Below are 14,514 nucleotides of genomic sequence, written 5' to 3'. Positions count from 1 at the left end.
TGTCATCAGAGGGACTGGAGGGAAAAAGCAATGCGGACCTTATAACGAAACCCAGATGAGGAAACACTTGATGGAGACACATTTGCAGGTATTTAACTAGCTCAGTGCAACAACTTTGGCTGCAGAAGGCCTATAACCAGAGTTGAAGGATACCCCCACCCTCACCAGCGAAAACAGAAACAAAACAAAAAAACAATGTTCTAGAATACTCTACACTACCAGGGCTATTCCAGGACTAATAGAAAGCCTCAAACCATCCCTAGGGGTTGTGTCTTAAAACATAGCTCATTATGTGTGATGGCATCACCCCTCCGCCCCCTGTCCCCAGTCTCCAAGCGTAAGGTGAAGTCAAGCAAAAAGAAACAGGCTGACACCTACTTCCAATCTAGATGGTGTAACAGAAAGCGGATCTGCAAGTGACCTGAAACCACCAAGAAAAGGACAATGTATGTGAAAATGGCTTGCAAGATATCAGACATCAGGCAAAGGTAAACAAGGAGAGCCAAGGACTGCCCCAGTTTATGGCCTTGGGAGAATGTCTACCCCATGGAGCAGGGACAGCATCCCAGGTACAGCCTGGCACACTCCTTCAGAGAAGGAGACGGAGCTGAGAGTCAGGAGAGAGCAAGGCAGCCGGGGTGCACAGGGACAGGGATGCACCTTAGAAACATTCCATGGAGCTAGAGGAAAAGAAACAAAAGATCCCACACCGTATGACACCATTTATATATATATATAAAATGTATCTACATCTATATTCAAAAATAGACAAAACTCATGTATGCCCAAGCAACAGTGACCTTAGAGAGGAGGGCTGACTAGAAGGGGCAAAAGGGAGCATTTTGGGAAGATGAAACTGTCCTTTATCTTACCTGGGGTGTCAGTTACCTGGCTATAAACATTAACTAGGGTGTCAGTTATGCGGCTAGAAACATGTCATAATGCTGTACTTAAGATCTGTGCATTTTGCTGAATGTAAATTTTACCTGAATCAACAAATGCCCCCTCCCTAACAAAAAAGTGTTAAGGGAAAAAAATAAGGGAAGGGAACCAAATTATATTTACTAGCTCTATTTTACAAGATAAGATGAAGTCATTTGCATCTCTTTTGCCTTTACATATAAACGCAAATAAATGGAAATGGAAATAAATGTAGGAAATTATAAGCCTATATTGAAAAATACATTAAAATGGTACCTGTATGTGACTAACAAGGTAATATAAAATTATCTTCTGTGAACCAGTAGGCTCTCGGTGGATTATTGCCATCACATCAATAAGTAACTAGCCAAGCACACCAGAAATAAATGGGCTATAATTAAACATAAGGAATAAAAACGGTCTACAGACAGAACATGCTGAAGATGGCTGAAGCGAAATTAGTGAGGCCACAGACTGCAGCAACTCATAATAATCTTGGCCAAGCTACAGGTCCCTGAATTGTGGAGACTCTTCCTCTTTGAACCATAGGTCCAAGCGTCCACTGAGATTTGTAGAAACAAATGTTTAACCTGTGAGTCCCAGCTCATTTCATGGAGGTTTGTACAAAGCAAAAGCTGCGAGCAGCCCTGGCTCTTGCTGAATCTGTTTGATATTGTGCATGTATTAATATTAGCGGTACAGCAGATTTTAGGCACAACACAGTCCCTTCTTGGTATCAGAGGCATTTATAAGTAAGAGCAATGCCCATGGGCAACATGCTAGCTACAGCCTGCATCTATGAAACTGGCCCCAAAAGGACTTTACTCTTCGAAGACTCTGGCTTTAACTGTCATCCCCTGACCTCCTTTTAGCCACGTTGCACACCTGTGGGCCTGGGAATAAAACACAGATGCAAAGAAATAACTTTGGGCATGAGCTTTGGGGCTGCCCACTCATGAATGCTTCTTTTGTGTCTGTCTTACCTTTGAATCTTTCCTGCTTTACATCTGGTACCAGGCTGCTCCTCCCAGACTCTCTGACTTCTCTGGACTCAGCCTCTGCCTGCCCAGACCTACCAAACCTGCAAAATGGCACTTGTTTGATGCGGCTTTTGATCCTCTTACCTGAGCAGATCAGTCCTAGTGATGCCCTCCTGTCCCAATAACAATGCAGGCACTAGAAAATACGGCATAACTGATGCAAGAAAAGGAGTAAACCTCTGTGGCCAATGTTAATCTAAACCCCATGTGTTCAGGTGAGTGTTTATTAAGAACTTTCCTTGAAGCATTCAGAAGGCATTGACAGTCCAGTCAAGAGCCCAGACCGTGCGGTCAAATGTAGCTCTGAGTCTCTGTTTTCCAGCCTAATGGTTTTGCGACCTTGAGCAAATCACTTGACTTCTCTGTCTCAGTTCCCTCATCTATGAAACAGAGATCATTAGACTATCTCATTTCTAGGGTTGCGTAAATGACAAAATAATATAACAAATTCATCACAGTGACTGGCACACAGGTTAAAAAAATAAAAGGTGTGAGAGAGAGTAAAGGTCAAGAGGGATTTGTAATCAAATAGAGCATAATATTGTTAATAAAAATTATCCAAAACTTAGAAGAAGGGCTAAAAGAGAGATATGTGTCTTTTCAATGTCATATAGGGACACTGTTCAACACACACAAGAAATATTTAATTCTATGTGAAAATATACCTTTGTTTGACATACATATTTACTATTAATTAGAGCCCAGAGTCTGTGAGGTAATTAACCTGTAGATTTTTGTTCAGTAGAGATACAATATTCAGTAGAAAATTTAACATCAAAGATTAAGAGCGTTTTATCCTGTGAGACATTCAACAGTTTCATATTAACCTAAATTTGTATTTTATTATTCTTTTTAATGCCTATAATATCCAGCCCTTCAAATATTCTTTTGCTACCTTGCTGTTTACACATTCACCATATTGTTGTTTCCCTTGTGAAGGAGTTAAATGAATTTAGCACACATTCATTCTATATTTATATTGGCTATGTGTTTAACTTTATGAAAATTACATTTGTATGAGTCATGCTTTTAACTTTTTGAAAATTACATTAAAGAGTAGCCAATAGTTCTGCAGGCGCTATTACACGCCATGCCCTGAACTTCACAATTATAAATTCAATTTATCTTTACAACACTCTTATGAGATAGAACCTATAAACAGTTACATTTAAGAAACACAGAGGAATTAATTACTTCATTAATTTCAAGGTAACGCAGCTATTAAACGACAGAGTCCAGATTTCAACAGAGGCCATTCACTCCACATCAAAGGTCTCATCTGCTGTGCTTTGTGACATAGAAAGAGATTGCAATGAAGTGAAAAAAATGGAGATAAGAAGATCTAGGTCAATGGAAAATGAAAATACAAATATTTGGAGCGATGGAGGGATATTTGAATTCTAAATCTATAATATCTAAAGACATTCTAACTAAATGGCTTCACCTGAGTATTAAGACAGAAACATCTAAAGTGTTCAGAATTCCAGAATATGATAAAACAAACAACCGAGAATACAGAGTTTCTCTTTTCCAACCCTATATGCTTATGTAATTAGGTTATCCGAGAAGACCCTCTCATTTGGATTTTTAAGCAAATGTCTAACAATTAATGCAGACATTAAACTATTATTTCCAATAATGACTAAATAGGAGCAAATCTAATAAGAATGTGAGCTTACATGTCAGCAAACCGGGGTTCAAGTCCTGACTCGGCTGTTTCCGAACTATGTGACCTCACTTTTCCCAGTGTTAAAATCAGGACAATAGTATAATATTTCATAGGGACTTTGGGATGATTAAAGGGACAACATCTTTATAAAGATCACAGATGAGTGTCAGGAACATAATAAGAACTTGACAAATGTCATATTCTATTAGTTACAATAAAAACTATTACTACTCCCATTTATTAAGTACAGATCACACTCCTTGTGCTGTAACAAAAGAGGCTAATTCAATTTCATGGTGTTAGCATTAGAATTGGCATTTAAAGTAGTTTGATTCTAAAGCTAATAAACCTAATGACTATGCTGTTAAGTCTTTTATAATGTACTAAATTACATACATCACAAATAAACCTTCTAAAAATATGGTTTTTTATAATTAAATTCCCAAGATAAATTTCTGCCTGTGGTTCAGTGAAGTAAGATTTGGGCCCTATTAGGCGTACATCCAGGACCCAGCAATAGACTCGACATGGGGGATTCTTCTCCAATGAACTGGGCACCATCATGGGCATTAATTAGTAAATCTAATGGTTTTTATACTTTGAAAATTCACATCACGCACTGAGAGCACAGATTTTAATGAGAGTGTAATTTTAACCACACAAATGCTTAGAACAAGGACTGGAAGGAAATTTCAACATCAGAAACAGCATTTGTCTAAACAGGTAGGGAGACAAGCCAGAAACCCCAAGGAGAATGCAGTCACTCATGTATTCACTCAACACGCGTTTACCACTGCAGGCTCTGGGCCGGCCCATGTAGAGACAGAGGAAAAGGAGCCAGTTCCTGTCTCAGGGAGCTCACCCAACCCGGACACCCATTCTTCAGAACTAAACTTTCAAGAGCTTAACAACCAAAGGGAAGGGATGCTTTCCTCCAGGTCCCCTGGAGCCCACTGAAGAGGAGCCCTCCAGGCCCCGCCCCTGACTCTGTCGGCTTCCAGAACCTCCTCTGGCTCAGGGAGGGTACCCTCCCTACACAGCTGCACCCTACTCCCACCAAGGGATGGGTGTTTCAGAAGCTCTCACGATCTCTGACAGGGACAGGTGTTGGCACACAGGTTTACTCACAGGTACATCACCTGGGCAAGAGGAGGACCATGTGATTTACAAAAGCTTGGCGAAACAGAAACAAAGACAGGGAGGAAGTAGCCAGAACATCACCAGTGGCTGTGGTATATTTCTCTCTGCTTGCTGGAAGGCTGCCTTTCCTTCCCAGCCTCTCCCATACCATGTTTGTGTAGGAGATACTTACACATTTTTCAAGGCTCATTTGTCAATGAAATCTTTTCTAAGGGCAGTGTTTGCTGATGGAGTCTCAACCCCGGGAGAGCAGATGCCATTCCCTTTATGACTCCTCACTGTACACTGTCCATATTTCTATGAAAACACTTTCACGTGCATCTCTCCCCATCAGACTGTAATGTCTTTAAGAACAGGACTGTATCTTATTCATGATCATATCTGCAAATAAGAAGTGTCTGGTCAGGGAATGAATGAGTAAATGAGAAAGTGTGTTCTAAGCAGAAAATAGATGTTTTAATAGTAAACGTCTCAAATACGGCTTATCTGCTGGAGAGGCAAAGCCTGAAAACAGAGATAGGAAATAAACACACAACCAAAACCATAGACATATTACAGTCTGATATCCTTGGGAATTATTGCTGGACACATAACAACACAGACTCCTAACATAACGCCAGGGTACCTGTATGGACTCAAGAGACAGAATTAGCATGTGCACACATCTGCCCTCTTGTTTGTGCACTAAGTAATGCGTACGTTGCTTACTTTTTTTCAAAGCCTGAATGGGAAATGTGTTTTTAACAGATTTAATCAATATGCCAAACTACATTAAAAAATAAATAAACCCACACAATAAATAAAAAGCAAAAGGCCAATCAATAGCCAACAGTGCAGCTTAACAGCCACTCCAGCAGAAAACTGTCTGAAAAGGCGCTTCACACTCTACCATCTGCACGATCCACAGCTGCTCGCCATCGATTTGTTGCAAGCAAAGAACATCTATTATCGCATGCCGCTGTGAACCTAGCAATTTCTCCAACAAGTAGCCCACAGTGTACATCTAGTCATGTTGTGCAGGTAGCTGGCTGCTGAAGGTGGGCTGAGAACCCACATTTATCCCCTTCGCTTCACCCAACAAAGCCATTACAAATGCCCGATGGATAAATCCAAGCAAGAACTTGATGTGTGTTAAGGACTCCTGTGCCACAGACTGCCCCACATTCACATCTCCAGGGCACAGAAGCAAGAATGAGATTCCAAAACTGTATACAACCCAAAAGAGCTGTCATGAACATGCTAAAAGGTAACTATGGTGGTGAGGATAGATGTGCGGTGTTTAAAATCACTGTTTTCAAAAAGTCCTCCCAAATGATCGCTTTCTTGCATGTGTGGGGGAATGTGCAAGTGAGCCAGGTTTGGTGCAGCATTTTGTGATGCTGTGAAGGAGAGAGGACCTTGACAACAGGCTGCCAATGGGGGTGGCACCGCCACACAATATGGGAAAGGGGTTCTGTGCGACGGCTACAACACAGTGAAACTGTCCAGGCTCTCTGCCCTGATTTAAAATACCAATAAGAACCCCATATCCATAAACAATACCCTTTAAGGACCTTTAGAAGGTTTCATTCCTTTTGTTGTTCTTGAAATGTAGCCCCAACAATGTGTGGGTGGTGCTTACCCTCTGGAAAATCAGCCCCTATTTTGAATTTTTCAGAACTAAAGATTTTCTTTGGAGATTCTTACTTGTGTGTCCTTCCACAGATCTTATTGGATCCTCCATGAGCTCAAAATTGCTTCTGGGATGATTCTGTCCATTGTAGTTTCAAAACAGCCCTAAACATCACCTAAATGAAACCACCTATGATTTTACTATTACATGAAAAGTTGGAAAGTCACATCTTAAAACTAGATAAGACACTTAATACATCGATTATACTTGGGTTTCCAATCAGATGATTGTTCTCTAGCCAGTACAAGGGAATCTCTCTCAAACAAGGTAATCAGCCACAGAGAAGGCACACCATACTTTCACAGCCACTTACATCAGCTTTACAGCTATCTTTATAAAATGAAGCTGCAATCCACTCCACAGCCTCCAACCCACCATGCTTTCACAAAGAACGACCGAATAAAGTTAAAGCCACCAGGCTTGGTCTGCTCATACTAACTGCCTATGTTACATCTTAAATGTAATGTCTACTCAGGGAGGACGTATCTACGTGACAGCACCTCAAAATTGTCAAGCAAATGCCAAATTTGGCAAACAGTCAAGAAAAATACAAAGGTTACAAGTGATAGAACATGCTCAAGGAAGTGAGGAAGACTCTAAAATGCAGACATTTGTTTAGAAACTAGTAAGACATGTCCAGATATAATTACTTCTCTATACACGATGAATGGATCTCTTCATTTTGGAAAATAGCATAGCCTAGCCATTTCCTTATTGAACCAGTTTCTATTCTTGGATATGCAATAATAAATTGAGATGTTTTCATTTCCACTAACTGAGGATCGATCCGGTTTCCTGAGAAGCTGCTCATGGAAAATAAAAATATTCAAACACTTTTTTCCCCTAAAAACACAACTTTTGCCATTAGATTGAATCTCTAACCAATTCACATGGTCTTATGACAGTATTTGAAGGAATTCAATTTACTTTAGACATAGGCAGCATTCTACAAAATATACCATGCCTAAGGATTGGGTAAAAGCCAGATTTCCTTGATGGCACTCCACTTACAACACATGCCCTATTTCTCTTACGTAGGTCAAAGGCAGGCCACCTCGGGCAGGCGTGGTACCAGAGCAATTACTAACCGCCTGTGTGCTTCTCACAGAAAATGTAATCCCTGATTTTCTCTATATTCCTTCTCTTTCATCCTTCTTTCTCTTCTATTCACTAATTGTATTCTATCTCCTTTCTTGGCAATTTCCCCCATGGCTTTTGCCAATGATAAGGTTGAGTCTTGTTCAAATCTGCTGGTGACACTCAGAGTTAATGCTCAACTCCTGATGTAAGCTAAGCTACCAGGACTTTGCTAACATAGGTAGGCACATTGTTTTGAAGATGTTTATGGAGTAACAGATTACAACTCTAAGGGTCAAGTTTGATTACAGAAAATAATCATCTATGATGTAAAGAGTTGAGGTTGATTCTCTTGGGTGGAACAAACTGGCTCTGATGCTAGTTCCAAAAGAGAAGTTACTCCAAATACTTTAAATGTCGATCATTGGATACAGAGACATCCATTGTAACAGTTTTAAGCAACCTACCATTTTGATTTATTTGGTTGGGTTTCATTAAATGTCTACAGCCAAACTTCATAGTTACATCCTGTATATCTGGATTCTATATGTTCCCCACATTCTGCAATTCAAATGTACTTGTTCACATTTCTATATAGCCATCCAATCCTAAAAGCCCTGGTCCACTCTCCAAGAGGACACTAGGCAAGTAGATTCTTTAAATAATTTGAGCCCAGAAGTCTTCTACAATCAAAAATTTAACTGCATGGTTTATAGAATAAAACTCAAAATACATTACCCTCAGCCTGGATGTCTTAGAGACATTTCTGAAGATAAGAAGCTATTTCCACAAAAGAAAGCTGACCTTCCCCAATCCTGGTTCCAGAACTTCATTGTATATTGACAAAAGCATTCAAGTCAGATAATGCAATAGTCCTCACCCCAGACTGAGGCACAATCTGCTCTTGACAAAATCAGAAACAATCACAGAAAAGTGGAAAGAACCCTGGTTGATTTTCAGCAGAAAACAATGCCTGGCCTGCGTGGCAGAAAGGAACTCAGCAGCGAGAGAAAAAAGCATACATACCTTCCGAAGATCCTGCGTATTCCCCGCGGGCAGAGTAACTTACCTTTCTGCCTCTTGCAGTGTCTCCTCCTGACCACGTTCTACCGGAAGTGGTATGTATGTGTGGCATGGGATAAACTTGTGAGGATAAAGAAGCAGTACGCCCACCATTTAGGAAAAAAGCCTCCCGTGCAGAGAGGTTGGAGGGAAAAGAAAGAGCGTACAGCACAGTTCCCCCAGGTACTCTGGATGGGTCTATACCTGCCTGCTTCAGAGTGAAACAGTATTTCCAAATCATAAATGTGAAAAGCAGACTTTCAATAATACCAAGTAATTAGAATGAGCAATCTAATGCCAAATTCCAGATTCCCGCCTTGTTTCTCCCGAGTGTATCTTAACAGATCAGCAGGGCGTATAAAGAAAAAAGGCTACCCCAAAAAATGGAAAACAGGGCAAGAGACACTACATACATGAAAAAAAATGAGGAATAAGGAATTAAGGAAAATCAAATAGACATGAAAGAGAAAGCATTGTAATTGTCACCTGCTCCCACCTGTGCAAACTGTAATATGACCTTAGCATTTGTTCAGATAACATTATGCATCTTTTTTTTATAAAATCAACTGATGACAACCATGGTTCCAATTTGTAAAATAAACTCCTATCAGGAAGGCTGCATTTAGAAAATCAGAAGGTCAGCAGGACCCACTAAGTCAGAGCGTTTTAACAAATCCCTTTGCAAAGGTATTCAGACATTTCAAGTGTTTGCTCATCTCTAAAAGTAGTCACGTTAGGAACATAACACGGGAAGGAAGTGGAGACACAGGTTACAGATTCCCACAGAACTGAAGTATCTCCACCCTCAGTGCTAGAATCCTGTCCATGAAATCAGTCTTCTCCTAGAATTAAATCAGTTATAAACCTTAAGTATCAGTAGTGAACCACAGTAATAACTGGCTCTCTTCCAATATGAACCAAATGCACAGATACATACACAAAAATACACTCACAAAATAGAAATCTCTGTATGAACAGAATGTCTATGTATATGCAAACTAAATAGATAGCAATAAATTTAGCCAGAGGGAGTCTCTGCCTACATTTGAAAGACCCTTGAGAATGCTTTAAACATTTCTAGTTGGAAAAAATAATAAACTCTTAACATTTTCACCATTTGTAAGGTCTGAGAAACTCTCTAAACTCAGACTTTTTGAGAAATAGCTCCATTCCTTAAATATCCTCTAAGTTCTAGGCAATGCAAACGGAAAAGTCTCAAAATTGTTATTCAGATGATTTAATTCATGGGAAACTGAACTCCCTAGAACAAAAATATTGTCTGAATTGTCTATCTGGTTTCTCAAAGATAGTCTAATCTAAAGAAAAAAGAGAAAGTAAGTACATGTAAAAACATCCAGCGCTGTTGCAAAGAAATGCCTCTTTGCTCTTCCCATAAGAACATTAGCCCTTTACTTTCCAAGTTTCTGGATGAGGAAATTGCTTATGAATCTTTCAGAAGAGCCATCTTTTTACATAATGTCCCTTAAGATTTCTTGAAACCTCTGAACTTTGAAAAAAATCTCAAGTATGAAAAGGTTGTACTCACGATCATTGCACTGGTTTCCAGAATATGAGGTCATGGAACAGTCACAGGTGAAGCCTTCCCACTGCTGCATACAGACCCCCTGGTTGGCACATGAATCCTCCTGGCAAGTGGTGCTTGGTCCTAGTAATTCATAAGAAGAGGAGGAAAGAAGAAAAAAGGAGAGAGAAGTGTGAAAAATTAATCAAATTCAAAGCAATCACTTGAATTTACTATTCTCATGCCCCAAAACATTCAGATACAACCGCCAAATTGTCAACTCTAAGTCATGCAAGAAGAATTCACTATATACAAACGATGACAGAGATACACACATAGCCACAAACTGTCAACAGTTACACACAGAAGGGAGAGGGCTGAACACACTGTTCTGTTTTTGGCAGACTTTGCAAAGGAGCTTCATCTCTACCATTCAACTAGAAAGATATCTCATTTGGAGCATGGTCCTTCTAAACGTATAATGCTAAAGCGGAAAAATGCATTCTGATGATTCTTGTGAATTAAGGCACAAAAGTTCCTACAGACTACTTTGTGACCCTAAGATGCTTGATGATAATGAGAAGGAGGAGGAGGAGAACACAGTAGCCAGCATGTACTGATGTTCTGTAGCTGATAAACACTGGGTACCAAGCACTTTGTCTACATTATCTCATTATCTCATAAAGCCAGTGAACCTAAAAGGTAAGTAATTATGATTATCTCCACATCACAGATTTAACAAATTAAGTTCACAGAAGTAAAAGACTTTGCCCAAGGTCACACATTTGATAATTAAAGGATCCTGATGTCTAACTTAGGTAAACCAACTCTGAGACTATCTATCTTAGTGGCTCTTAAAGCATAGTTCTCAGACCAGCATCACCTGGGAAGTTGTTAGGAATGCAAATTATCAGGTCCTACCCCAGACCTACTGAATTATAAACTTTGGGGGGAGGCAGAAATCTGCATTTTTCCCAAGCTTTCAAGGTATGATTTAGCCTACATTGAGAACCAGTGCACTGTACCACACTGCTGCTACAGGTTTACAGAAGAATGTATTCAAACAGAGCGTGCATACACCAAAGAATGCAAAAGAGAATTATTTGAGGTATAGGAAAAACATTAGGAATTATGTTCATTTTCTTTATTATTTCAATGTTTGTGTGTCTTTCATAGGCAAGTAATATATAAGGGTATATGTATATAAATACACCTATCTTGGGGACATTCCCAAAATCTTCTGCAGGTATGAGTGAACAACTGAAAAAGTTTGGTCATCTCTGCTTTACAGATTGCCGTCTCTCTTTGTCATCTGGGGCCTCTCTTTAACCGTCTTCTCTCTTTCACTTATATCTTCTGCCTTTACCTTGGGATTAAAGATAAACCTACGCCTTTGGCATTATCTGTGCTAACAGGAAATATTTTAATATTTAGGATAACTCCATGAACTTCCCAGAAAATCTCAGCAAAGGAGACGAACCCTTTGACTCATCAAGCGTATTAGTCAGGCTATGATGCAAAAAAAGCACTTGACACAATAAAAATACATTCATTTCAGTAAAAGTACAAATTTCACAATATCCCAGCTAAGCCTCACATAGGCACAGAATCGTGAAATGTTAAGCATGCAGGGCCCTAAGGATACATGTTCAAAAGAGATGCATGACTACAAAGAGTTTGTCTTCTGGGTGGCAAGATATTTTGTATTTATTCATGAAGGGCAGGTGCACTACAAACCATCATTCCTAACACAAAGCTATTAGGGTAAGACCTAAGAAAGTTCAAGACAATTACTAACACTGGGGGAGCGGCCCAGCTGCTGAGTTTCTGCAACTCCTATATGCCATGTGGTTCCCCCATGCGGAGATGAAAGGAGGTTCATGGTCATGTTCTCAGTGGGTCTTAAACTTGAGTATTGTGTAGTACAAGTCTCATTAACAATGGCAAATCAGGACAGCTTCTTCTAAAGGACAAAAGCTTCTGAGAAGTCCACGGGGTTCCCTGACCAAATAGCTCTCACCAGACAATGGGCTAGTAATTCAATTGTACTAAAGAATCAGAAACATATGGAAGGCTTTTCCTTGAAAGGCAGAACAGCAAAAACTTTGGGAAAACACAATAATTATTTCCATGTTGATTGAACATGAAGACAAAGGCTTTTCCAAATTTTCACCATTTTCCAAGGACTAGCCAAAAGGCCTCCTTGATATCAAACATCTGCCAGTAACTTCAAACAGTTCTCCCTCTTCTTGTGGCCATGCCACATTACCTGCATCACTAACATTTGTATATGATAATACTTAACCCTTTATTACATATTGTGCTGTACTCTAGTTATATAATCCACTAATTCGTTCATTTTTTTTTTTTTTTTAACTATCTGTCCCCAAAAGATTGACTGCTGCCTACAGTTAGAAAGCATATAGTATGCTTTGGCTATGTCTTTGCTGCACTGTGTTCTGTGCCAGATGCAGAGAAAGTGTTTTAGTAAATGTTGAGCTGATCTGAATTGCAGTCCCCAGATTTGCTGTTGTCTCATACATCCAAAATCTGAGCGTGGGATAATGTTGCTCTGCAAAGTGAGCAATCTGTCCTATTTGTAAATGGTTGGTGAGAAATCCAATACAGAGGGAATTACAGGCCATTTCCAAATTCCACAGAATTTGTTTCACATGTATTAAGGGGTGAGTGCCACTCAGATTCAGTCAGTGCTCAAAGACTGACTACACGGTAATCATCTAAGAACAAGAGTAGTTTCAGGGTTTCAGCAAGGACTAGGAGAACTTGCAATGATTTCCCATCCATCTGAACTACTTGTACTTCCTTTTGGGGCTGAGATCCTAGTGTAATTGAGCAGGAACATATTGTCATCAGTGACCACATGGATTTGTAACAGCTTAATCGTATAATAGTTTAAATGGCTTTCCTCGTGCTCTTGCCAACAAGGGTTAGGCCAATGAGGAAGGGAACTGGGGTGGTCCGGCCAACTACCTCATCGTGCTGCATGTGGGGATCATGCTCAGTGCCCTCCTCTTGCTCCTGACACATCAGAAATGACAGTTGGGTGTTTTGTGCATCCTATTATTCATAACTTTCCCTAACTGCACATCTGCAATTATTTTTAGCCCCTTGTGGTTTCTTTGTATTCTGTTGTTTGAGGCACATGTCCCAGCCTGCAGCAAGAGGTCTCAGGCCTTATACTGCCCAAAATGCTAGACGTATTTATCAACCTGACTTTAAACTGAACAAGTATTTCTTTAGAGCTCTTTTCTACAGACCCCTTCCTATGCACCCTTTACTCTAGGCATAAGAATATCAGAAGAGCCCCAAAGCTGGAGGTGAACTTCAAACCCAGCAGAGGGAAAGGGACTGCTGCATCTGCAAAAACAAGAACAACTTTGCAACAATATGTTACCCTGTATGTGATCTCTATGGAAACTAGCTCCACCCTTTGAAATCTTGACCTTTTACTATAAAACCCCTTGTCTTCTTTCCCCAACAGGCCACCGTCTTGGGGCATTATCCCACTGTGGCCACCTTTGCCTGGCAAAGAAATAAAGCTGCCTTTTCTACTTAATCCAAAACTCTGTCTTTGAGTCTCAATTTGGTAAGCAAGGTATGCAGGCCAAGTTTTGGCAACAATAGAGCTCCTGCCTCTTTCTCCAGCCTCATTTCCCACTCCTCACCCCCAGCACACCGTGCTCAGCCATCCTTTCTCCCTTCCAATTCCTCTCTAACACAGTGGTGCTCACAGTTCAGGCCCCGAGTCAGCAGCATCCACATCCCCTGCAAGCTTGTGAGAAATGCGTATTTCCAGGCCTCACCCAGACCTACTGGGTTGGAGGCAGGGCTCAGGAATCTGAGACAAGCCCTCTGGGTGCTTCTCAGGCCTGCTCACATTCTAGGACCTCCGCTCTAACACTTTTAAGATCATCCCTACCCTGAAGGTCATTTGCTCCTGCTCGACCCAGAACCTGAAATGTCCTTCCTGCAGATTTTCAAATAACTGATTCATCTTATTCTTTAAGCTTTAGTTCAAAATGGGCTTTCTTCAGACTCTCCTATTTAAGGAAGTCCCCATCAGCATTTCATTTACTCTCCATCCTATTTCCCACTTTATAAACTCACAACAATTACATGGCCTGCAATGAAAATATTCTTCATTAAAACCTTTATTGTCTATCTCATCCTACTGGAATATAAGCCCCTTGAAGGCAGAAGTCTTATCTGTTTCATTCACCTCTTTATCTAAAAGTAAAGGCTCAGAAAAAATTATTGAATAAAAGAAAACAAAAGAACTAAAAAATAAAGAAATAAAGTCATTCTTTTGTGACTTAAATCCAAGCATTTTTCTTGATTAACAATTCACCCATAGAATTTAGTAGTATCAACTCATATAAGCTACTTCCTA

At 40.1% G+C, this 14,514-nt stretch overlaps 1 protein-coding gene across 1 annotated transcript in view; it reads right to left on the bottom strand.

Annotated features, from left to right (window-relative positions):
* Positions 1-14,514, bottom strand: part of NRXN3 (neurexin 3) — a 1,622,198-nt gene that overhangs the window by 733,381 nt on the left and 874,303 nt on the right. The window contains exon 18 of the mRNA XM_032482446.1: positions 10,128-10,247. Coding sequence (XP_032338337.1) covers positions 10,128-10,247 — 120 coding nt within the window. The remainder of the gene's footprint in view (positions 1-10,127; positions 10,248-14,514) is intronic.

This window comes from Camelus ferus, chromosome 6 (assembly GCF_009834535.1).
Source record: "Camelus ferus isolate YT-003-E chromosome 6, BCGSAC_Cfer_1.0, whole genome shotgun sequence".
In the NCBI taxonomy this organism is placed as follows: Eukaryota; Metazoa; Chordata; class Mammalia; order Artiodactyla; family Camelidae; genus Camelus; species Camelus ferus.
Note: the sequence above shows the minus strand (reverse complement) of the source record. Positions and strands in the feature narration are given on the sequence as shown.